This window comes from Zalophus californianus, chromosome 11, assembly GCF_009762305.2.
Source record: "Zalophus californianus isolate mZalCal1 chromosome 11, mZalCal1.pri.v2, whole genome shotgun sequence".
In the NCBI taxonomy this organism is placed as follows: Eukaryota; Metazoa; Chordata; class Mammalia; order Carnivora; family Otariidae; genus Zalophus; species Zalophus californianus.
This window is the reverse complement of record NC_045605.1, coordinates 14,546,845-14,571,603: the sequence shown is the minus strand read 5'-3', so window position 1 is coordinate 14,571,603 and position 24,759 is coordinate 14,546,845. Positions and strand designations below refer to the sequence as shown.

General features: G+C 53.2%; 2 protein-coding genes across 3 annotated transcripts in view; one reads left to right on the top strand and one right to left on the bottom strand.

Moving 5' to 3' along the window:
* SMIM35 (small integral membrane protein 35) overlaps positions 1-13,231 on the top strand; it is a 47,535-nt gene extending 34,304 nt beyond the window's left edge. Inside the window, exon 7 of the mRNA XM_027579074.2 lies at positions 13,146-13,231. The gene's annotated coding sequence lies outside the window, so the exon portion shown is untranslated. The remainder of the gene's footprint in view (positions 1-13,145) is intronic.
* Positions 3,337-23,270, bottom strand: IL10RA (interleukin 10 receptor subunit alpha). 2 transcript variants are annotated; one of them, XM_027579069.2, is made up of 7 exons: positions 23,115-23,270; positions 20,953-21,073; positions 20,175-20,359; positions 19,106-19,275; positions 18,109-18,259; positions 16,629-16,750; positions 3,337-13,316 (listed from the first exon to the last, which is right to left on the bottom strand). In XM_027579069.2, exons 1-7 carry the CDS (start codon positions 23,179-23,181, stop codon positions 12,399-12,401), a joined length of 1,734 nt encoding a protein of 577 aa, XP_027434870.2. In that variant the 5' UTR covers positions 23,182-23,270; the 3' UTR covers positions 3,337-12,398. The 2 variants fall into 2 exon arrangements, with proteins under 2 accessions (XP_027434870.2, XP_027434871.2); XM_027579070.2 differs by having other exon boundaries at positions 20,953-21,067.
* Positions 23,271-24,759: the final 1,489 nt, after the last annotated feature.

Here is a 24,759-nt window from a genome sequence, read left to right as displayed (position 1 = left end):
ATGAACCAAATGTCGGTTGGGGGACAGCAGGACCATTTGCCTTGTGAGTCATAGCTCTTTCCTCTGGTCTGCCCTGCTGGACCAGAGGTGGCGTCCACACCCGGATGTTGTCTTAGTAGCCCCTTAATGCAGAGTCGTGCCAGCCAGCGAGACTGTGTTCCCGGGCAGCTGTGGATGGAGGAGGGCCTGGTGGGGACCCAGCCCCGGCTGAAAACCTGCAGTTAGAACTGCGTGTCCCAGCAACTAGGCCAATAAGACTCAGGAGCCCAGGACAGTGAGAGGCGAGGAGGAGAGAAGTCATATTATTTGTCTTCCTATCCTTGCTTCCCTGGGGCCTAGTTTCTTTCTTGCTTTGGGTTCTAGCCAGTTACAAAGGAAGGAAGGAAGGGAGAGGAGAGGAGAGGAGCTGAGCCTTACCAGCCCCTATCCCCTCACTTCCTGCCAGGAACTGGGGGGCCATTCTTCCAGCGGAGCCAAGCTCTGACTTAATAAACCAAACGTCTAAATTTGGAGGTCTTCGTCTGGGCCCCAGTGTTTCTATCTCTGAGTTGGTGAGGGTGGGGCAGAGCCCCCTGTAGTTCGGATCACTCCCTTTCTTGAAGGCTTTATTGGGAGAGCAGTGAGGAGGGGGGATGGGCTGACTTTGACGTCCTTCTTTGGATTTCAGGGCTGAGGGCTGGGCCCCATTCCTTAACCCATGGGGTGTCTAGCTTCAGCAAAACTCTCCACGATGCTCTGCCCAGTGTGGATCCTGGGGCTGCAGTCCATAGGAGGCTGCCCCAGGTCCCTGAATGTGCTCAGGACTCCGAGACCTTGGGCAGACTTGAAAGGATGGGGCCCAGGGCCCAGGTGGTCCCACCTCAGGTTTGGTGGCTTCAGGTAGGGACACAGGGACAGCTGCTGAGGGCTGGGAGAACGGGGGGTATTTCCCATCCTCGGGAGCGGAACCGAGACTGGGCTACTTCCTCTTTTAGGGTCCTCTGACGTATTCCCTGTCCCCTGTGCCTCCTTCTTGTTTTCCTGACTTCCGCACTTGGTCCTGCTGGCTAACACAGCGTTGCCCTTCACCCCAGACCTCCTCCGAGGATGCAACAGGTTTTCGTTGAGAGCCCAAAAGTGGCAGCTTCCAGCTTGTTCAGAAATGATTAGGGAGCAGGTGCCTGGAGATCTGGCCGCGGGTCTGGTTGGGCTGGGCGCTGACACCCACGGCCATGCCAGCGCCTTGCCTGGAACCTCCCTCCCCTCTTAGCTGTTCTTCTTTCCCCCTGGCCCCAAGAGCCAGGGGGCAGTCCAGAGAGCCAGCACTTCTCTCGGCTGGCCACTCCCAGTCCCTCTGCCACCCTGTTCCTCTTTAGTGTCTTTGCCGGGGCTTCCCAGAATGCCTTTGCCCTCCCCGCCAACCCCTCCGAGCCACAGCTAGTCTCCGGGGTTGGCTCCCGTGTCCCCTTCCCTGTGCTTTCCTCAGGACTCCAGACCCGCTGCCACTCATCTGAACCTGATGGCAAATGGCCATGATTCTCCCGTTTGTGCCCCTCCACCCCCCGCTCCCCTGTGAGCCCTTTGTGGGCAGGGTATGTCCCGTAGGTCCTCGGTAACTGCTAAACATAGAGCATGTAGGAGGTACTCAATAGACGCCTGCTGAGTGCAGTAGAAACACCCACTGTGGCTCTGGAAGGCTGCCTTGTCCTGGAGAAAGAGCCCCGGCGACCTAAGAAGGAGCAGGCACTGCTTGCACAACACACAGTTTACGGAGAACACATTATTTTCATGCACGTTACTGTGGCTTGAACCTTGGGGCATCCTTGTGACGTGGGGCATCGTACTGGCTGCATATTGTGTCTGGCGAGAGGGAGGCTCAGAGAAGTAGCATGCTTTGCCTAAGGCTGCATAGCCACTGACTGCACTGGAGCCTGAGTAGAGTGTGAGGCCTCACAGATGCAGCCTGACCACAGGCTTAGTGGGATGAGGGTGGAACGCTGGAGAATACGGTGTGGTCTTGACCTGCCCTGCCATGCTGTGTGGCCATGGGCTAGTCATTCACCACCATGGGCATATATTTTAGCCCGAGGGATCGGACTACTTCTCCAAGGCTCCTCTCTTTTACCTGAAGGAGAAAAAGGATCTTCTCTGTTTGTTTGTATTTTTTTTTTTTAAGATTTTATTTATTTGAGAGAGAAAGAAAGAAACACAAGCAGGGTGAGGGGCAGAGGGAGAAGCAGAAGCCCCACTGAACAGGGAGCCCAACAAAGGGCTGGATTCCAGGACCCTGAGATCATGACCCGAGCCGAAGGCAGACGCTTAACTGACTGAGCCACCCAGGCGTCCCTGTACTTTTTTTAAATCTCTGTATTCTCAGTGTCTAACAGAGGACCTGGAACATAGTAGGTGTTCACTAAACAAAAGATACAAGTACAAAGTATAGTGATAACTTTCTGACTTAGGAGGTGACAGGTGACCACTGCAGTTCCTTTAAACTCTGATGGTCTAGGATCTGAAATATTCCTCAGCCTTTCTTTGACTTTAGATAAATCTAACCAGCATCTAAGACCGGACCATTCCCAACCAAACCCTTCTTTACCAGCAAACCAATGTTTGCTGAGCACGTATTAGAGTGCAGGGCAGGGGCTCCGTATGCAGTCTCTCTTCATCCTCACAGTGAAGGAACAGAGGATCAGGGTCCAGTGAAATGATTTGCTGAAGGCCAGGCAAAGGCAAGAATGTATTTTCTTTGTAATGGTTTGTCAGCCACTTATAGCCTCTGTCCAAGTTCACAGCTTCCCTGAGCTCCCTGGCCCCCAAGGAAGCAGGCCCCTCCCGCTGACCTCTAATCTCTTTTCCGTGTCCCCTGGTCTGGTGAGAACAGCTCTATCCTCAGCTCTGAGCTTCTTGCTGGTCCATTTCATATTCTTTTATTTTTTTTTATACCTCCTTTGGCCTCCAAATTGTCAAATTCTGCCTCTTCTTTATGCCAGCTCAATTTTCACTTCCCCAGGGAGACTTCCTTAAGACTGATGGATCTTGGGCACCTGGGTGGCTCAGTTGGTTAAGCAGCTGCCTTCGGCTCAGGTCATGATCTCAGGGTCCTGGGATCGAGCCCTGCATCGGGCTCCCTGCTCGGCGGGAAGCCTGCTTCTCCCTTTCCCACTCCCCCTGCTTGTGTTCCCTCTCTCACTGTCTCTCTCTCTGTCAAATAAATAAATAAAATCTTGAAAAGAAAAAAAAGACTGATGATCTTGTTGTCTTCTCACTTTTTTTTTAAGATTTTATTGGTTTATTTGAGAGAGGGAGAGAGGAGAGCACAAGCAGGGGGAGGGGCAGGGCAGAGAGAGAGGGAGAAGCAGGGTCCCCACTGAGCAAGGACCCCCCCCCCCAATGTGGGGCTCGATCCCAGGACCCTGGGATCATGACCCAAGCCGAAGGCAGACGCCTCACTGAACCACTCAGTTGCCCTGTTGTCTTCTCACTTTTAATTACAAATACTCTCTGGCTCCCATAGCTGAATTATTGATTATTCCCTTGTATCCATTCAATCATTCATTCATGCAGCTTCTGTAATATGCCAGGAACTGCTAGGCACTGTGGGGGCATCCAGTCTCTCTTGAGATTAACCATGCTCCCTCCTGTTTGATGGGTACTTTCTTCAGGCAAAATTCAGGTCTTCTGCCTTTTCCCAGTTCTCTGCGGTAGTGTATATGGCTCTGGCCATAGCCAGGAGTCTCAGGAAATTATGTTGACTATTTCTCAGTCTCTTCAGGGAACTTGGGCTTTGCTTTATCTCTGGTCCAGTCTTGGTTGCTCTGAAAACCGAGGCTTTTGATTTTCTCTGCCCATCCTCAATCGTGTGCATCCCTGTGGCCATCATCAGATACAGATCTGGACACAGAGCAAGCACACAGAGACAGTGACTTTCTGTTTAAAGTCTACCTTAAGGAATGGTCAGACCCAGGAAGAGGCTGGGCGGTGAGTGGGGGGCTGTGCTCCCATGTAGTAATCTTGCCTCATGCTGGTGACCGTGCAGGGGCCAGCGCGTCTGTGGTGCCCTCTCTCTGCCCCAGGGGTCCAAGAACCTCAAAGTGGGAGCACATAGGCATATCATTACTGTGTTTAAAAAACTGCTTAGTGATCAAAAGCTGTCTAGAAGCAGATTTAGGCAGATCTGGTACAAAACAGGAAGCCAGTGGCCTGGTGAATTCTCACATTTGGGGACCAGAAGTGAAAATGTTCTGTCTGCCCAGAGTAGCAACAGGCCAACAAAACAACAGGTGGGGCGGCGCTGGAGGCCACGGCCTTGGTGGGGTCCCTGTTGCCTGGATTTTTACCTACAGAGCCATGGGGGTTGTCTTCCCCTCCCCCAACACCTTAGGATAAGGTTTTTCATATATAAGCAGGGAGCCATTAGGAAGGAGATGGGTGGAAAAATGTTTGGAGCCCCACGTTCCGTGGTAGCCCCAGTAGCTGGTGGGGCCCAGGTGCCTTGTTGGGTAAGGCTGCCATTGGACTTGAGGACACCGAGTTCCCTTCCAGCTGTGAGGCTGATGCAGAGCGTGGGTGACTTCAGTTCCCACAGGGCTGGGGGAGGGGCGCGGTGGAGGAGGTAGCGGAGACACCTGTGCCTGTGTGCGTGCGCGCGCATGCTGCAGGCTTGTAACCCACGGAGAAGGATCTCTTATTGCCTGCTATATTCCCAGAGGGCCTGCCCATGGCAGATGCTCAATGAATGTCTGCTAAAGGAGTGAATGACTGCTGAATATTTTCACGGTCCTTTGCCTTGCTTCCTGACCACATCCCCTTGCTCTAGGCTTCGTTTGGTCTATAGCCCCGAGTCCCTACAATACCTAAGAGCTATAGGGTAAATACCACAGGGAAAGAAATAATCGTGGTATAATACAACTAAGCTAAGATGGCAGGCCTGAAGATAAAATTTAAGTCAAATTTATGGTCAGCCTGCTTTCTTTTGAGCTCAGTCTAATGTCTCCCAAGGAACCACCCAGCTTCAAGCTACCATTGCCAAGCCTTGCCATGGTCATGTTTGGATAACCTTCTTCTTCAACCCCTTTCATATGCTTTTCCTTGTGAGAAAATCCATTCGTTCATGCATTCATTCTCCATTGCATTTACCGAGCACCTCTACTGTTAGGCATCGGTTGGGTGTGAAGGATACAGGGATACGGAAGTGAGTCAGGGAATTTTCCCCTCTCTAGAGCTCACAGTGGAATAAGCATACATTCAGCGACCACAGGATCTCCAGGGCGTTCAAGAGACAATCAGACTGAAGAGTACTTTCTGCATTTGGCTGGGAAGACTGAGGCCCAGAGTTGATAGGACATGACTGAGCTGAGAACCCACCTCTCCCAAGTTCCGGGCCACCCCAGTGCTGTTTCCACTCCGTGGGTCTGTTGCCTCTTCCTCTTTGCCAGTGGGGCATCTCCAGACCAACAGCTTTGAGGGGGGAGCCTATCTCTGGACTTGTCCATTAGTCTGAGCGCCTGGTGGACACTCTGTCACTTGAGGGGATGTGCCTTCAGTGCGTCCTGCCACTCAGGCCTGCTAGACTACCTGGGTCTTCTTGTTGCCCCAGGTTTGAATGGCAGGCTCAGATCTTATCATCTCTCAAGTTTGGGGAGAGTCTCCCAACCTCACTTAGCATAATTTAATAAGTCTCACTTCACTCCTTTAAGTTCAGTCCAAAAAAAATGTGCATTGAACCCCCTAGGTGGGTCACATGCCCCTGTGGCCCCTGGGAACATCTCCCTCACAGCACGAACAACAGCAGGTGTCTCAGTGCCCCACCTCGCACTCTCAGCTCCAACCCTGATTCCAGACAGTTCTGAATGGGCTCCCACTTTGTGCTGACAAATCTTGTCTCCAGTGCTCACTGCACATCACTTGCTAACCACCCCGGCTCATTGTGTTCTTGGTGGGCGGGGCCCACGCAGCCCTGTGCACCAGCAGTCTGAGAGTGTCTAACACCTCTGGGGGAAGCCTCAGCCAGCTCAGAAGCTGCTGGATCAGGGCTTCTCCTGTCAGTGTTCAGGGGACCATTGGAAGAGGCCTCTACCTGCTCCAGGGATCAAGGCCCAGTTGCTCCCAGCATGACCAGCTTGATAACATATCCTTGTTTTGGCTTTTTCTTCTCCTGGTTTCTCACTCTTGTTCCCTGGGATCACCTTCCAAATAAGCCACCTACCCACAACTCCTTGAATCAGGTTCTTGCTTCTGGGGGGACAGTCTAGGCTAAGACCGCACTTACCACCTAACATTGTAAGCTTATCTTTATTCATTTATTTACTTGCTCATTCATGCAGCAAATACAAACCATCTACTATGTGCTCCTGGTTGTGGGACTGTAGGAGTGAGCAAAAGAGAGAGAGTATTCATAGATCTTCCACTTTATTTGGAGAGCGAGGCAAGAGCAAAAAAACAAATATGTCCTATAACTTCAGATAATAAGTGCTCTGATGGAAAAAAGCTAGGGGTAGGGAGGGAATGGAGATGGGGAGGATACTTAAATAGGATGGCCAGCAAAGACCTCCCCCAGGAGGCTGCGTTTGAGGAGACACTTGAATAAATGACCTGAGGTGGAAATGAGCTTGAAGCAGGGTGGGCAAGGGGGAGAGTGCAGGAGGTGGTGTGTGCTGGGGGGTGGGCAGGTACTAAGTCGATGGGACTCTGCCTCTCATTTGGACCAGGAGCAAAGGGGAGGGCTTTCAGCTGGGGAATAACATGACCTGAATTGTATTTTATAAAGATCACGCTGGCTGCTATAGTGGACTAAGCATACTATACGAATCACATGCTATTAGACCATGGCAGCAGGTGTGGAAGCAGAGGGTCAGTAAGGGGACGGTCAGCAGCATCCTGGTGGCATTTAAAGGCGTGGACTGGGTGAGACCATCTAGGGGCAGTGGGGAGAAGGGTAGAGTTTAACAGACATCAGATCATCAAGTTCTTCTCTAAAGGAGTGACCTTCACACGTCAGTGTGCATGGGGGTCACTTGTACCTGATCACCTGTAACCAGTTTACTGAAGCAGGACCCTGGGAATTAGCATTCATAGCTTCCTGGCCTTGAGGAGACGCTCAGGAAGAGAAGCACCCCTCAGATGATTCTGATGCAGGTGGTCCTTTGCGAACTGCCCTTGGGGACAGGTAGGTGGGAGTGTCGGGCAGTGGAGGGCAGGGAATACTGGCAGGGTCACGGTGACCAGGCCGCAGGATCCTCAGGAATGTTTCTCTTCTCTCCAAGGCCATCATGAGGCCCTGACCTCTGTCGACTCCGCCTTCCCTGTGTTGGTAGATCTATATGGGTGTGGCACCCTATACCCAGACCTTCGCCAATCATGTACCAGTCTGCTCCGGAGCTTACCAGCTCTACAGCTCAGCCGCACCTTTGGGATGGGCTGCAGCACTAATGAGGCTGCTGGCTGGGGTCTGCAGGATGGGTGCCGAGCACAGGCACGGCCCCTGTCGCTCTACAGGGAGGGTAGCCTGCTTTTCCTCGAGGCCGGGGGGGGGGGGGGGGGGCAACAGGTGAGTATTGTCACTGCAGGTGGGCGGCAGGGGGCGTGGCCGTCGCCAGATCCGTGTGCTCATTTCCACACGCAGGTGTGAGCTCTCCCATCTGGTGGGTCAGCGTGAGCACATCTGAACCCCCCCAGCTCTGAGCCCTCCCCTGTTGCCAGGCCTGCCTGACCAATTGCCAGAGGACTTTTTCCTTAGGTGACTTGTCATAGGGAGCCAGAACTCACCAACACGACGTCTCCCTTCCATGTGCGTGTTTCACTTTCCTCCAGCTCCACGTTCGAGTGGGATCAGTGCCTCTTTCACTGAAGCCCGCTATGGAGTCTTCCCAGCGCTCTCTGCAGAATGCCTTTTGATTCTGTCACCTGCTCTCCATTCCCGCTGTCCCTGCTCAGTATTGTCATTGGATCGGATTACCGATTAAGCCTGTTGTGGACTGAATGTTTGTGTCCCTTCCAAATTCGTATGTTGAAGCCTGGACTCCTAATGCGATGGTATCAGGAGGTGGGGCCTCTGGGAGGCTGTTAGGGGTTAGATGAGGTCATGAGGGCAGGGTCCCCATGATGTGATGAGAGTCCCTATAGGAAGAGGAAGACGGGTGCCTGCGTGGCTCAGCTGGTTGGGTGGCCAGCTCTTGGTCTCAGCTCAGGTCATGATCTTGGGGTCCTGGGATCGAGCCTTGCATCGGGGCTCCTTGCTTGGTGGGGAGCCTGTTTAGGGATTCTCTCTCCCTCTCCCCCTTCCCCCTGCTCAAGGGCGTGCTGTCTCTCTCAAATAAATAATCATAAAAAAAAAAGGGAAGAGAGACCAGGGTGCTTGCCTAGCTGGAGCTCTCTCTCTTTACTCCTCCTCCTCTCTTCTCCCCCTCTCCCCCTCCCCTCTTCCTCCCATGAGGACAAAGGAGAAGGGGGCCTCTGCAAGCCAGAAAGAGGGCCCTCACCAAGAACCAAATTGGCTGACACCTTGATCTTGGACTTGCAGCCTCCAGAACGATGAGAAATGTGTCTTGTCAATGGTATTTTGTTATGGCAGCCCGGGCAAACTAAGACAGCTTTCTCTTCACAGTTTCTCTGCGTCTTGTCTCCGTTCCTTGTTTTCCCATCTTAGTTCCTTTCATGGCACTCACCGCTGATTGTAAAGATGTATCTGCTAGTCTGTTAGCTTCATAGCCAGATAGCCCCCTCCATGGAGCTGCATCTCTTTTGTTCCCTCTGGACCCAGGCGTGGGCACTTAAAAATGTTTCTTGAAGAAATGAAGAAATGCTGACTACATGCACCTCCAACCAGGTCTCCCTACATCCTGCCTCGTCCCGTCTGACTCACGCCTTATGCTTTGGCCAGGGTTATCTTTGTAAAACACTAAATCCAATGACCCAGCCTTTCCTTGTCAGAGTGTTTATTGGGTCCAAACCCACCCCCCTCCCCGGCCCAGTCGAATGTTTACGGGAGCTAGGTGAACTTAAGATCAAGCTGATAGGAAAGGTGCTGTGAATCATTAATAAAGATGCATTTAATTTCAAATTGTGGATGTGCTTTAAAAGTAACCCTGAAACCCGTGAGCACTACAGGAAATGGATGAGTCATGCCTCCCACTACCTGGTGTCCTCTAGGTTGGGGCTACATAAAGTCAGCCCTCGCCGCCTGAACCTGCCTCTCATGACCACCAGCATGCTGTCCCCGGCGGACATGGCCTGCGGCGCCCCTGTCTCCACCGTCCCCACGCGGGGCTCCGAGAGCTCCTACTCAGCAGGGCAGTGAGCCCCCTCCGTGACTGTGTGTATTCTGGGATAGTGTGTTGTGTGCCTTGCAGGGGGTAGAGATCTTCAGGGAAGACAAGGCAGACTCTTTGATACAGCTATTTAGAAAGCTGGGAAAACACAGTTCAATAGAAATTTCCTCTTCAGTCCACGTTGGTCCATTTCCCCTCTCCCCTTACTAAGAGGAAGTTCCGTTAGCTCATAGAAACCCAGAATCACACATTCCTCAGCCTGGAAAAGCCCTCGAGGGAGATTACTCAGTTTAAGAACAAACGGCCTTCTGTGGGGCACTTGAATCCAATTCCCAAGAAGCCGGTGAGCGGTGAGCGTCTCAGCACCACCTGCAGGAAGGACTCTGTTTCCCCCACAAGCCCGGACTGGGCCGGGCAGGAGACCCAGCACAAACTCCTGTTCATGCTTCCTGAGGGAAGCAGGCGAGGCCTGCAGCAGAGCCCACATCCTCGGACTCCGTTCTCCCAGCTGCTCTGTGTTTGCTTTCTTGCTGGCCCCAGTTGCTGATTCCTCTTATTCTTTCCATCTTCGTATTCACCTCTCTGCTGCTGTCCATCCAACGTGCCTCGAGGGCCTTTTCCTGGGGGTGGAGGCCACCTCCGACACTCATTTCCAGGAGACCCCACACCTCTTAACCAATAGGACAGGGAGGCTTCCAGGGCAAATCAGTTTGATCGGTTCCAAATGGTGTGATATTAGTCAAGTTCTCTGAAGGTGATAGGATCGGTGCTTCCCAGAACTGGTTATTTCCTCAGAGTGAAATGGGGAGAAGCATCGTTGGAGATGACACAGAGGAACGGGGATGAGGTGTCCCCATTCACCTCCTCGGGGATCCAGAATGGGACAAAGCGCAAAGTGCATTGGAGACTCTGGCCAGGGCCCTGAGTTTGCTCCATCCGCAGGGCTGAGCTTGGGGAGAGACTCAAACCCACGTGTGGCTTTTCGTGGAAAGAGCAGGCTGCTCTCAGAATCAAATGCAGATGACTTCCGCCCTTATGAGAAGCACCCCTGGGACGCACCTCCATGTCGAGAGGGGCAGGTGACAGAGCTCCAGGGAGGTCTGGTCTCTTTTCCAGCTGTCCGGACGCCACATTCAAAACACTGTTATCCATACCCATTACATACTTCATGTTAGCGTGAGGACTCCTGTGTCTGTCTGACTTGAGCCCGAGTCTTCGTTCCTGCTAAAGCGACATCACACATCTTACTTGTTATCAACCTCAATTATCAACAACTTGACGCTTCCACCAGTCACCGTTTCTGATCAGAAATTTGACTGGTTTCACATGATTCCTGAGGTCCTGACAATTTATTGAAATAAAAAAACATGCGTCTCTGATTTACAGAGCCTTGCGTGCAAGGTACATTCAGATCCACCGCCTTGGTGGAGCCTCACACCCCTGTCCATTGAACATGTCAGGCGTGGCTTTCTAGATTTACAGACGAAGAAACCGAGACCCTTCAGTTTACAGATGAGGAGATGCAAGAAACAATGGAGTCAGAACTAGAACCTCCAGGTTCTTGAAATACTCAGAATCCTTGCACTGTACCATGCTGTTTCTTCAATAAATAAGTGAACAAAATAAATAAACTTTCAAGGGAACCCTGAGGAATCTTCCTGCAAACTCAAGTTTCGAGAGGGAGTTCAGTTATCAGACTGGCACATCAGAGCTTCTTGGTAGGATGTGGTGGGGGAGTCAGGGGTTGTTCTGGGTGGATTTCCTGAGCTGGAGTGTCTCTTCTCAGAATGCCACAGAGAAATGCAGGGCCGAGTGGTGACCCGGAAGGGGGCGGGGCGGGCAGACCCCAGGCCTGTCATTCCCCCCAGCTTCCTTGCCCATGGACTGTAAACTTGCTTTGAAGATAGAATCCAAACGGACTATGGGGAGGCAGGGCCCATACCTGTCCCCTTCTGGGCCCAGGATTGGGTAGTCCTCTTAGCATGATACCACAGACTTCTGCTAAATCTGTTCATTCCCAGCATGCAAAAGAAGCTGGCTCTGTGCAGATATAGGTTCTGCAGACAACTTCCTCCCAGCCTAGGGTCACACCAGGCTGGGGACGTCACCCCTGATGCCAGCTTGGTTACCATCCAGCATGGAAGGCCCACTGGAGACTGAGTCACTATTCCACATATGCTATCAGAGGATAACAGGGTCTCTGAGAAGTGGCTTGGCCCAAGCTCTCACAGCTGGACACTGAGAGAGCATGGGTTGGAGCCCAGTGCCATGTCCTGTGGGTCTGTAGCTGGACACTAGCAGTAAACACTAGCGTGGGTCCCAACCCTGACCCTCTGGGGAGGGTGAGCTGGTGCCTGAGCCCAGAGACCACCTGAAGTGTTGAGTTTTGCCCAATACAAAGAACCGTGGCTCCTCTGGTAGCGTCAGCAAGGTGGTGGGGGCAACAGGATGGAGGTAGTGAGTGGCTCGGCCACAGGGGCGTCATCCCCTGGTGGCTCTATAGAGCCGTGGCATCTGACTGATGGTGGCAGACTGGCTGACAGGGACAGATACATCTTAAGATCTTCCGTGACAAGCTCCCTGCCTGGGAGGACTGCCAGCCGGGAAGCTTCTTCCTATGACCATCCCAGGCTGACCAGCTCTGACCATCCCAGAGATCAAACTTGGCCTCTGCTCCCTCCTTTGTCCTCCCAGAAATGACCCCTTCAGGGAAATCCGCGCCCCGCACCCCCTGCCAGTTCTCCATCCGGCTGGAGGCCCTGGCACTTGGCTGGTCTAGGGGGGAGGGCTGGGTCCTTACTGACTGCAGCTTGGGCCTCCCCACAATTCCAGAAAACCAGTGATTCCCCAGAGCAAATAATCTGTTACAGCACAGGAAGAGCCCGGAGGAGGGAGATCTCCGCCCGGCCCTTCCTGGCTCTGCCGAGTCTTTGGAGCCCTCCAGCAGCCCAGGCCGACGCCACCCATACAGCCTGCAGTAGTTTAGCAGGATAGTCTCTCTCTGCCCTGGGCCCCTTAGCCAGCCCTGCTGGGCCTGGCAAGGGCTGGCCCCACTGGGCTTGCCAATGAGGGCTCACACTGGCCTCATGCGTCACTTCTGATCCCGGGGGGCCCTCGTGGCTGAAATCAAAAGCAGCCCCTTAGCCTGAGTCACTCATTGGAGTGGAGGCTGGAGATCAGTGGCAGGGTGACCAGGTTTGAGTCAAAACTGCCCAGGAGACCACCTGGGGCTGCCACACGGTCCATAGGGGCAAGATCATGGGCCAAGCTCCAGTCAGATGCTCCTAGGTCAGCACAGCTGGTCAAGCCCAGGAGAGACCATTCCTCCGTTGGCTGGTCCCACTGTACAGTTGAGGTCCCCGAGGGAGTGACAGTCATTCCTGGGTCCTGTTTCAAATAGCCCTTGGCCAGCACTGGTAGAGGCCAGCCTGCCTCGGCATCCAGGCACATCCTGAACCTGGGGCCAAGGCTATCTGTCGAGGAGGGCTCTTCCTCCAGGCAGCCTGTCTTGGCTGCTTTCTCCTCTGTGCATCTGGTCTGCTTCAGGTAGCCCCGGAATGCCACTGAGGCTGGGTCTTCTTCCTCAGGCTCCTCAGGCCCGGCGGCATTGACAGGGCCCAAGGCGGAGCCACCCTGCCCGTCCCCAGGCTGCCCCTCAGAGTTTTGGACTAGGCCGATGCCACTGTCATCCTGGCCGGGGCTGCTGTCCCCCACCTGCCGCTCCCAGCTGGGGCCAGTGCTGGGACTCAGGCCGGGCTCCTGCAGGCAGATCCCGCTGTCCGTGCTGCTGCTGCTGCCGCTGCTGCCCTCCAGCTCCAGGGGCGCCCCCTTGCCCGCGGTGCCCCCAGCCTGGGGGTGGGGGGCAGGGAGGAGGAACTGGAGCTCTTCATTTTGCAGGGATGGCTTGGCACTGCCAAAGCCACTGTCTGTGCTGCCGTGCAGTTCCGAGTTCTTCAGCTCTGGGGACACTTGGGGGAAGGCCTCCTCGTCCAGGGGATGGATGGCGTCCTGGGGCTCGGGACAGGGAAGCTGGCTGACAAAGCTGGAGGCCTGGGGCTTCTCGAAGACCTGGAGAGAAGAGGGCAGAGTGAGAGAAGCGAGGGTTACCTGCGGGAACCCTCTCCAGCGTTGCAGGTTTGGCCCTGGGGCCAGGGGGCGGGCTCGAGAAGGTTCTGCTCTAACCGAGGAGCCCACAGAGCCACTTGCCCTTTTTGTTTCATTTCAGAATCGACCTTTCCTCTTAGTGCGATTCTGAGTTTGGCTCAGGCCTGCACGCTCGCAGCCCAGATGGAACGGCAGGCAGAACGGGAGCTGGCCGGGAACGGTATATGTTCTCAGCCCCAGCACAGTCCTTTCCAAACCTGAGAGCAAGCTGGACTCATCTAGATAGATCTAGAGGTGTGTTTCAAACTTCTTTAGACTATGATCCCAAATAAGAAATGTGTTCCATGATTGCCTGTATATGGATATCCCATAAACTGAAAGCAGTTTCACGAGAGAATACTTTTTACTAGCTGGGTCCCGTGATCTACACTCCTCCTCTCTCCTGTTCTAGTCTGTCCTACCCTGTCCCATCCTGTCCCCTCCATTATCCTCGCTTGTCCATTTCATTTTTTAAAATGCTGGATGTGAGACACCAAATTAACTTCTCCAAAGTTCACCAAATTAAGTGACTTGCGCAAATACAGGGTGGCTGCCACGTGGGGCAATGGAACGAGCACAGAACTAGCAGCAGGGGAGGAGCTGCTCCCCACAACCTGCCTGGAGTCCCAGGGAAAGTCACTTAATCCCTCTCCCACTAGCTGTTCCGTCTCAGCCACACTGGGGTTCTTCCTGCTCATGCATCAGCTCAGTGCTCTCAGGGCCTTTGCACATGCTATGCCCTGTGGTTAGGAACACTTCTCTCAGCGCCTTCTCTGGCTGTGTCGTTTTAACATTCGGGTCTCAGCTCAGATGTTTCTCCAGAGAGGCCTTCCCGATCATCCTGGCTAAGGCAGTGCTGCGACACTCTCTACATTCACCTCCTTTACTTCTTCCTGGCACTTGGTTCCTGAAATTTTTAAATTTATTTTCTGCCTCCCACCACAACCTGCTCTCTAGCCACACTTACTCCCCACACCCAGCAGAATATAAGCTTCTTGAGGACAGGAGCTGTCTAGTTTTTTGTCTGCCACTCTGTTCCAACTGAGCTGGCACATAGGAGGCTCTCTTAAAGTTCGTTGACCGACTTACTGACTCACTGAGCACACCTGCCCTCATTCCCTTTGTAAGTTTGGACTTGAATGCAACTCTAAATTAGTTGAGTTCCTATGAATATCACACAGGTTGGTGATTAAGGATAATCTGTTTCTAGAGCCAGACTGCATGGTTCAAATCCCAGCTCTGCCTTGTATCAGCCGTGTCGCCTTGGCTGAATTATTTGCCCTCTTTGTGCTTTAGTTCCTCGCCTATAAAACAGAAATAGTGACAGTACCAGCCTCCTCATGTTGTAGTTAATGCATGGCAAGTGCTTAGAACAGTGCCTGGTACAAAGAAAGCACTCGGTAAATATTGGGCAAATTGAATTTTACTCTCCAATCTAAGGAGAGAATCGAACTTCAGAGAAGTGAAATGACTTGCACAAAGTCACAGCGGCAGAGAACAAACCTGCGATTTGTACTCCACTGTCCTGATCTGAAATCCCCATTTGTCCAAAGAGCAGATCAGAACAGCGCATGAGTGGGAATAAGCATATGAATGTGAAAGTGCTCTGTGCACTCGAAGTTATTCATGAAGTTAGTAATGACCACCATCATTAGGTGAAGGCAACTGGGCTGCATTTATCTTGAGAAGGAAAACATTCTCAAGGAGAGCTCACTTCTGTGATCCAAATGGCACAGAGGAATGAAAACCCAGAGGCTGTGTTGTCTCCTTTGGCATTTTGCACCTGGGCCTATTTCCCTGGCTTGCACTAGAAGTAATAGATTCTACGCTGGCTGCCCTACCGGGCTGTAATCAAGCCCCTTGGGACCAAGGGCCGCATGAATCAGCTTCTTCCCGGACCACATGTGGCCTGTCGTTGGTGCTCAATAACTGTAGCTCAACGGCCACTTCACTGATCTCTTCCTAGATGCTCTGACGCCCACCGAGGAATCCCCGCTACAGACAGTTACCAGGACCAGCCTCCCCCACCCCTTTGCTTTGTCGTCATCCGTCCCTGAGGGCAGGCCCCATCCTGGTTCCAGGCCCTGCATATAGAACATGCTCAGAGCACTTGTTAAACAGGCCGATGCATACATGTTTGTGGAACGGAATCTCCCCAGAGCACAGAGAAGGGACAATGAGTTACACACTTCAGTTAGACACAGGAAGAACTTTTTAATCCTGTAAGGCTCTTCATCATACCACTCTAATCAGGGCACTGGAGCTAGGAACATAGTCCTTTGCTGCCAGACAAAGACCCTAATTAGGCCAGGTGGTCCCTTCTCTCCCCACATCCCCACTCCCTAGAGTTCTTACTCAACATAATTCCGGAGGGTGTCTCTCTCCTTATTTTCCTAGAAATCCTGGGATCCCTCTTGGGGGGGTAGCCCTCCCAACTGAAGGTCCTCCCCGATGGAGCCGGTCCTTCCCAGCAGAGCCCGTGGCCCTCACAGTGATGGCCACTGTGGGGGTGTGGCGGCAACCTCTGGAGCAGCCTGAATCCTAGGTGGGCCAGGCAGAGGTTTGGACATGCTGCTCAGTGCTGCGAGCTGCATTCTGGAGGCTGGCTTAGCACAAGTGCAGCAGTTGCCCGCACTGTGTGGCAAGAGGAAATGCCCTGGGAGGGAGGCAGAGACCCTGGCCGCCTCCACAACCCCTCCTCCCGGGCAGCACCCCTCATTCTGCTCCCTGCCACTCTGGCAGTAGCCCTAGGCCTGGGCTTCCAGCCCCGTGTTCTTCCTCTTCTGGAGCACTCATCATCACCAGCTGGCAGGGGTGGGAAAGACTGGGCTCTTCCTGACTTCTCCTGGCTCCCTGGCCCCCGTGCATGGGCAAAAAAAAAATCGCTCTCTGCCTCAGTTTCCTCCCTTGTAAAATGAGGATAATAACCCCACCTACTTCAGAGGTTACTGATGCACAGGGGCTGGCCCATGGCCAATTGTTAGTAAAGTGTAACAAAATGGCACGTGGGGGGTTGGGACTACTCAGTATGTGTCTTATCGGGGGCCCTTAGAAGGCAATGTTCTCAGCACTGGGCTTTGCATTTAAGCCCTCCCTCTGTCCCCACGATCCTTGATGAAGGGGCTTCCTGATAATGTCAGGGCTGAGGGAAGGGACTGTCTGGGAGGGAGCCCCGGTCTCCTGGAGTCCTGCTATGGTGAGGAAGGATGGGCCAGTGGCCTCCCCCCCGAGACTCACCAGGACGGTGGGCAGCTTCCTCCGGCGCCACACGTACAGATGGAGGGCCAGGCAGTAGGCCAGGGCTCCGCACAGAAGCAGGACGAAGGTGAAGAAGATGCTGAGGTTGGTTGTGGTGAAATCTGCAGGCCCAGAGAGATGTGTCTGTGACCTGGATCCCGGGAATCCACGGCCACTCTCAGGAGCCACTCAGTCAGTGGCCCCCGGTGACCCCCTCCAGGCCACAACCACATGCTTCTGGATCCTTGGAAATCCCTGCCTGGCCTTCCAGCCTCTGTCCTGAAGGGATTCTCTCACTAGACCCACCAACTCTGCCTCTAGCTCTGCACACAACTCACACCACAGCACGTGGAACGGGGGGCAGGATGGGACAGCAGGTAAGAATGGAGGCCTGGTGCCAGTCCCAGCTCCACCACTGACTCAGCCGCTCTGAGCCTCAGTTTCTCCATCTATAAAATGGGAAAAATAATAGTGCCTACCACATGATTGTGAAGTACACAGCACTGATCATCCACCACCTCCCTTAACTTATGTTACCTGATCCTTATAACAACCTTAGGAGGTGAGTACTGTGATCATCCCTATACAGAATAGGATCCCGGGGCCTAGAGAGTTTACGTAACTTACCCAAGATCATATACCTCGTAAGTGGTAAAGCTGAGATTTGAAGCCACACCTGTCCACAAAACTTAGTTCTTCTACCAGTGAGTGAATGTTAAAAAAGCTCTTAAGGCTGCCTGACACAGGGATAGTGCCTTAATGAGAGTGCCTAAAATGAGAGTGAGGCTAAATGACAATGAACTTGTGAGTGTCCTTCATGAACTGAAATGTAGAAATATAGGGAGTCACTCTTGTCTTTGCTGGGCCTTGCTGGCCTGGCATGACTGGTTGGGGCATATGCTGCCCTGAATTGCTATTTACAGCTTCCTCTGGGCATGCCCTGTCTCCCCAGCCAGACGGTAAGATCCTCATGGACAAGACCATGGCCTTCACATCCCAGGGCCTCTCCCCTCCCTCCCCTCCCTCCCCTCCCCAGCACCGGCGGAGAGCCTGGCTTTAGCAGCTCTGGCAGGGGTCAGCTCAGTTCCAATGGGGAGGGGAGACAAGGAGAAGGCGCTCTGTGCCCAGCCTCAAGAAAAGACAGAGGGATGTAACAACCAGGAACTACCACAGCTGACAGAGTGGGCCTGGGGCAGGGAGGGGTGGGGTAGCGGTTCTTGGGAAGCACAACTGTGCTCAAGCAGAACACCAGCACCGGCAGAATCAAGAGACCCGCTCTGCCACCATGCCCTAGAAAGCTGTTCAGACCCACAGAGCCTCAGGTCCCGCATCTCTAAAATGGGGACAATAGGAGCTTTCTCATAGGGCCCTATGGGGGAGTGCCCCTGGCCTCAGTGGTCCTCAACTGATGCTTTTTGGATTGTGTGAGGCCCTTCCTGCCTCCTGCCCCCCCAGACAGCAGCCCCAACCGCAGACTCACACTGCCGGGTGAGCACGACGCACTCCTCCTTGGACCATACCCCCTTGTTCAGTCGGGAGCTCAGAGATGGCTTCACCTTCACACAGAACTCTCCCAGATCTCCAGGGGGTGAGAGGCTGAAGTCTTCATGCTTCACCTTCTCCTTTGTGAACTGAAACAAAAACAGCAATAAACAAAATCTACCCTTGATTCATGGACCATGGAAGCTGAGAGTGGGCGAGCCATCAGAGATGCTCCAGGCCACCCCCTTCAGTGTCCTTTCCCTGACATGACAAACCCAGTATTATCAACGCAGCCCAAGATCTCTGTGATTAACATGACTTATTTTGTACAAAAAGAGAAAAGGAACATTTTATAGACACTGTGGGCCTTCCTAGAAGGGGCTGGCATCAAATGGTGGGAAGAGGATGGATCTGGCAGATTCCAGATCTCCCACTTGGGGTGTCCGTGGGCAATTACATAGCCTCTTGGAGCCACATTTTCCCATTTATAAAATGGAATAAAATATCCACCTGCCAGGGGATCAGGAATAATAGCTATTAAATGTCTTGCGTGGTGCCTGACACTAGTGGACCATGTCTTCCCTGCCACCTGGCAGGAGCATAGATTTTTTTTTTTAAATTTTTTACTGTTATGTTAATCACCATACATTACATCATTAGCTTTTGATGTAGTGTTCCATGATTCATTGTTTGTGCATAACACCCAGTGCTCCATGCAGAACGTGCCCTCTTTGATACCCATCACCAGGCTAACCCATCCCCCCACCCCTCTCCCCTCTAGAACCCTCAGTTTGTTTTTCAGAGTGGCAGGAGCATAGATTTGAGGGCTGAGGTCATCTCAGCTCCCTCCCCTGCCCCACGCCCTCCCTCTTTACTCTGCCAGCAAAGTTCCCCAGGGGTGCACAGAAGGTACCGCCAGCCCCGCTGACAGGGAGGCCCAGGGAGCCCACTGCGTTACAAATACAGATGTCCTGTGGCCCTGGGGAGGCCCATACCGTGTAGTTCCCCGGCACCTTGCGAATCTGAATCTCATACTCGCGGAAGTGTTGGAAGATGCTTTCGTAAGTGTCGCCCGCAGGGGCTATCTTGGGCCTAGGGGGCTGGATCTTCCCGAGGATGATGCCATTGTGCACCTCTAGCTTCACGCTGCCAATCGTGAGAGTCACTGGTGGGGAGGCAAAATGATGAGGCCTGCAGGCTGGGGAGGGCCTGGGTGCCCTGCCCATGCCTGGCCTCTAGGGTCAAGCTTTACCCACCCTAAAACCTGGGCCACTGCTTTCTCAACCTGGCAGCACGTAAAGACTTCCTGGGAAGTACCTTACAAATACAGATGCCCCGGGTCCACTCAAGACACAGTGAACTTGAATTTTTGAAGCTGGGCCCTGGACACATTGGTTTTTAAACACATTCCTCAGGTAATGTTTCTGTAGCCAGCTAAGCACTGGCCTGCAGGTAGGCATTTGGGAGCCAAATATCTTGAAGACCATTCGTTCTGACTCTGAATTTTGCAGAGCAGGCTCACCACACTCATATAGAGAGAGCATGGTCAATTCCAATTCATAGAATGGCAAAATCCCATCAAGTCTGGGGCTTACCCTTTTCTCTTATGTCTGCTGAGAGAGACCCCCAACCCTTCTTCAGTAGCATCTCCCTGCTTCAAAGCCTTACACCCTGATCACTGCGAGTTGGGCCCTAAGGACTGAGGACTGGATCCAATTCTGCCTACTGTTTCTTGCCCTGTGCTGAGTGCTTTTGGATTTACTTCCTCTTCCAGAACCCTACAAGAACACAGGTCTGGCCCTTGTGACTCAGCTGCTCCAAACCACCCCAAGACTTCTCTTTTGTAGGATAAACAACTCCAGTTCCCTTTTAAATCTTGAACAACTTGGCTATTTTCATCTAAATCTTCCCAAAAGTCCTGATTAGTTGTTTGGGCAACTAGGTCCTTACCCGGGAAGCCAGGCTGAATGGTGAGCTATGGGAACAGAGTCACATTCTAGACTAGAGTTTCTGGCAGGAAGGAACCCCCAAAGCCATCTTCTAGGCCCAGGGGAGGAAAAGCACCTTCATCCACGGAGAAGCGGGTGTTGGTGAAGGTCCAGTTGGAGTACTGGTTTCCATCCACCGTGCGGACCTTGGCTCGGTAGCCATTGTTGTGGTACAGGTCCAGGGTCACCATAGTGAGATCACAGAACGACACCTGGGTCTGGCTGCAGCTGGGGATGGACTTCCAGGGTTCTAGCCCATACCTGGGGAGATATCAGGTAAGGCACTGGTAGAAGAACTTGCGCTCAAACCTACCTCCTTTAAGAGGAAAGCAAGGGGCCCAGGGAGAGAGCTCCCATGAGGTACAGCCTGCAGCGTATTTTCTCTGGTCCTGGGCATCTAACTGCAAGAGGATCTCTCTTGGTTCTGGGACTGCATACCAATTTCTCTTAGACTGGAATATCTAACAGATTTCCAACTCCTCCAGGAAGGCTTGCTACCCACCACAATACAACCTGATTTCTCAGGCTTTCTCCCAATTACATTTGCAGTCCGTTAGGGTTTCCTTGTTTTCCAATTATATTATGGATGCCTTTCTTGTTTCTCCAATAAGATGGAAAAAACTTGAGGGAAAAGGAAATACCTTGGCTTTCTCATCCCAGAGTTCCCTTTACACTGCTCAACACATATGGGGATCAATCAGTACTTGTCAACCAATTGATATATACCAGCATCCTTCCTGGTGTTACTTCAATAACAAGACAGCTATGTCTTCCTGTGCCAGGGAAGTGAAGGGGATGCGTGTGCCCCCTCCTGCACCCACCTCCCTCCTTTCTCCGTCCTCCCCTTTCCATACCTCAGAAGCTCTACTTCATAGTAGGTGCTGTTTGACGGTTTTGGGATGGGAGTCCAGTGGAGGACGTGGGAGAAAAATTCTGCTTCAAACCACGCAGATAGAGGGCTGGGCAGATCTGTCCCTGGCGAGAAGAGTGTCAACATCAGAGCTCTCAGAGCCCTCCCCCAGCGATGAAGATGTCGATGGTGATGGTGGCCAGAATCCTACCAGCTTCCATTTACTGACTACTTTACTGTGAGCTGGACTCTCTGCTAAGTACTTTACATATGTTCTTTCAGTTAATTCTCACAACCAGCCCTACAAGATAGACATTTATGGCCCTAATTTTACCGGAGAAGAAATAGGGGCTCAGAAAGGTTGAGTGACTTGCCCAAGGCCAAAGGAGCTAATAAGGGGCAGAGTGAATCCACATGTGTCTGATTCCAGAGCTAGTGTTGTATCCTTAGATCACTGTCTGTGATCAGAAACAGAAGTGGTGGCTAAGAAGAGCCAAGGGGAGTCTGATGTATCTCCGGAGAGAAGGTATGGGCTGAGAGCTAAGGTATGTCTGTCAGCAATGAGCTCTCGTCTCAGATGAGCTAGTCCCTGTCCTTGCTCCAGTGTCATCCCAGGGCTGGCCCCCATCCCATCCCTGGTCCCTACCCTGGCCCCAGCCTTGGCTCCAGCCCAAGGCCTCCTCTCTGGAGTTCTTGGGGGTACACAGATACCCTGCTTGTTGGCATCTGCCTGTTTCTCTTCACAGGTCTCCTGGGCAACCCCAAGCTGAATGCTTGCCCCATTCCCCCACGTCTAGAAGGGATGTAGGCTGGGTGAGGACAGACAGAACAAAGCAGGTCTGGTTCTAGATTGTGCTGACATTTCCACACAGAGCCAGCACCCTTGGCTCTGCGGTGAGATATTATATACCACTGTCTAACTCCCTCTCCTGCCCCCGCCCCCCATTCAACATGGAGCACTCCAACTTCAAGAGCCTCAAACTAACACTTGCCAGGGTGACTTGGGCAAATTACTTAACCTCACCAAACCTCTCATTTGTAAGAATGTAGTAAATACACGTACTCTAAGAGTCTTGCCAATCAAGTACAATGAGGTAGGTTAAGGCCAATAGCCAGTCTGTTCTCTCCTCCTCGATCCCTTCACCTCTCTCCATATGCCAGCCACGCAGGCTTCCTTTGTTCTCTAACTTCTTGCCATCTTTCTAGTAATGCTTCTTCTAGAATTGTCATTTGCACTTAGAAAGTACATCTCTCCTGTTTCTTGCTTGCTTTTTACACTATCTTTGATCCTCAAGGCTGTTTCAATTTCAAAACGTTAGACGGAAAGTGAGAAACGCAGCGGGTCTTTGCGGTGTTGGGGCTGCATATCCCCAACTCAGTTCTCGATCATGTGAATGGCTGACTGCAGGTTTTACTTTGTGTTTTGGTGTAGACGCAGTTTCAGTCCCTGCTCTCCCTGGCTCCACTCTCCGTGCCTCCACCTCCCTGCCCTGGCATTCTCTCTCCAGGCTTTATTCTTCTCTCTTGCAGAAACTTTCCAGGATAGCTGACTGGGTTAGAAGACTGAGCTAAGGGGTAGGAGGAGGGAGAGGGAGGCAGATGGCAGTCGGAGCACATTAGGGGCTAAAGAAGGAGCAGGAATGATCAGATGGAGCAACAGGTGATAGTAGGGGACAAGACCTGGGATGGGGGCGGGAATGGCATGGGGAAGAAGTAGGTTAAGGGGAGGGCTAAGGGGAAGGTGGAGTCAGATGGGGGATCAAAGTCATTCCCCAGAGGGGAAAGCATTCTTACCAGTTGAACTAGAACAACAAAAAAAGGCCAGGACTAAGTTTCTGATTCGCTTGGAGGTGGATAGAAGATAAAGTGGGGGTGCGTGGGTGGGTGTCACTGAACTTCTCTATCCACCCCCCCCATCAATTTCATGCTCTTCCAACTTCCACAATGGGGAGCCTGAGATCCAGGCTTGCCGGAATGAGGGAGCTTCTGGGATGGGGTAGACAATGGACGCCCCCCTCCCCAGAGGGACAGCCAAGACGGGGTTCTCCGTGGAACGCACAACTTTAACGTAGGGGCGACGAAGAGCGCGAGTCGGGTGTGGACGCGCATCCAGCCCCGCCGGGCGGGCGCGGAGAGGGCAGGGCAGGGCCGGGCTGCGATCCTTACCGCGCGCGCAGGAGCCGAGGCGCAGGCTGAGGAGCACCTCCAGCAGCACTACCAGGCGCGGCAGCATCCTAGGCACGCCGCATCCTCCGGGGCGGGAGCCGGAGCGGGAGCCGAAGCCGGAGCAGGAGCGAGCTTGCGCGCCTCCAGCCGCGGCTCGGCGGGTCTGCCTCTGAAAGCCGGGGATGGCGGGCAGTCCCGCCCACGCCCCGCAAGGGCTGACGTCAAGGGGGCGGGGCCCTGAGAAGCCCCGCCCCCGAGGCCGAGCGTCCGCTTACGGGTGCGGGGCCGAGCGCCCACTGCCGAGCGCTGGCCACCCCACCCCGCGAATGGGGAGGATGCAGGGGCCCGGCGGGTGCCGGGCCGTCACGGGCCGGGGGCGGGGTTCTGACCAACCCCTCCCGGCTTCCAAGGCACCCACGCTGTGATCGCGTCAAAGAGGCCTGGGCAGGTGGGTGGCGGTGGTGCAGAAGGTGGGGTGCGGGTGTCAGAGCTGGTTTTGCCCGAGGAATAGGGTTGGGATTGGAGCTGTGGCCAAGGCCCGCCGCTAGCTCGGAGTTGGGGAAGGAGATTGTCCCAGGCGCTCAGGGAACAATGCTAGGACACGTGTGTGACTCTTGGTGTTGCCCTAGTACCTCGGTGTGGGGCTCTGAGCCAAACCAACGGTAGAATAGGCAGTCCCATCTCTGACTTAATAGTTTTGGAAGGGTGCCCACAACCTCCCTCAGCTCCTTTTGGCTTCCCTCGCTTGCCTGAAATCTCACGTTTAGAGCTATTCCCCACCGTCCCTGCCCCCGCTGGGTTAATAGCATTCTTAGAGAACTGGGTAGCGTATCATCGGTTACTCACGCTTCAATATCACTTGACTCATCCGAGATTTCACTACAGGTGCACCGAAGATGTGGGAGCATGGGAGACACGCTGTGTCCACTTCATCTGGTTGCACCGTGACACCTGCTTCAGAGTATGTGCGAGTATTGAGGAGGGGGTCCTATTGGGGGTCGGAGGGTCTACTTTAGGACTAGGAAGACCACACTTTTTGATGATGATGAGTGAAGGTCAGGGATGCCCCAGCTCCGTGGATAGTGGAGAGTGGTATACGCAGGCCCAACAGGACACAGGGTCAGTCGGAGCCCCCCTTAAGGGGACAGCTCTTGTTGCCACACCCTCCGATCAGCTGGGAGAAAGAGTTCCAGGGTTTGTAATGTGTGAGAATGTTTTCTGCACTCTCTGTTGCTCAACTGAAAGATTATAAGAGTGTGGCCAATTGCTCAGAGGTATCCAGGCATGACCCAAGGGGTGGGGCCACCTTTTGAGATGACTTCTCAGTTCCTACTGACCTTTTGAAGGAGGAGGACACTGTGCAGTTTCTTGCTGAACTTGCCTTTACGCTTTACTTTCTTTTTTTTGTTGTTGGGCTATAAGAGTTTAAAAGTCTTACCTCATTGCCGTTTTGAAGGAGGGTCAGATTTCTTTCTTTCTTTTTTAAGATTTTATTTATTTATTTGACAGAGAGAGAGAGAGTGAGAGCAGGAACACAAGCAGAGGGAGTGGGAGAGGGAGAAGCTGGCTTCCCACAGAGCAGGGAGGCCGATGCGGGGCTCGATCCCAGGACCCTGGGATCATGACCTGAGCCGAAGGCAGATGC

Bases quoted from the DNA above. Each gene is read 5' to 3' on its own strand.
- IL10RA (XM_027579069.2), bottom strand. From the start codon at position 23,181: ATGCTGCCGCGCCTGGTAGTGCTGCTGGAGGTGCTCCTCAGCCTGCGC. The intron at 21,074-23,114 runs GTAAGGATCGCA...TCTTCTCGCCAG, and splicing joins CCTCGGCTCCTGCGCGCGCG to GGACAGATCTGCCCAGCCCT. The intron at 16,751-18,108 runs GTGAGTCTGCGG...CTGGGCCTGCAG, and splicing joins CGTCGTGCTCACCCGGCAGT to ATTTCACCACAACCAACCTC.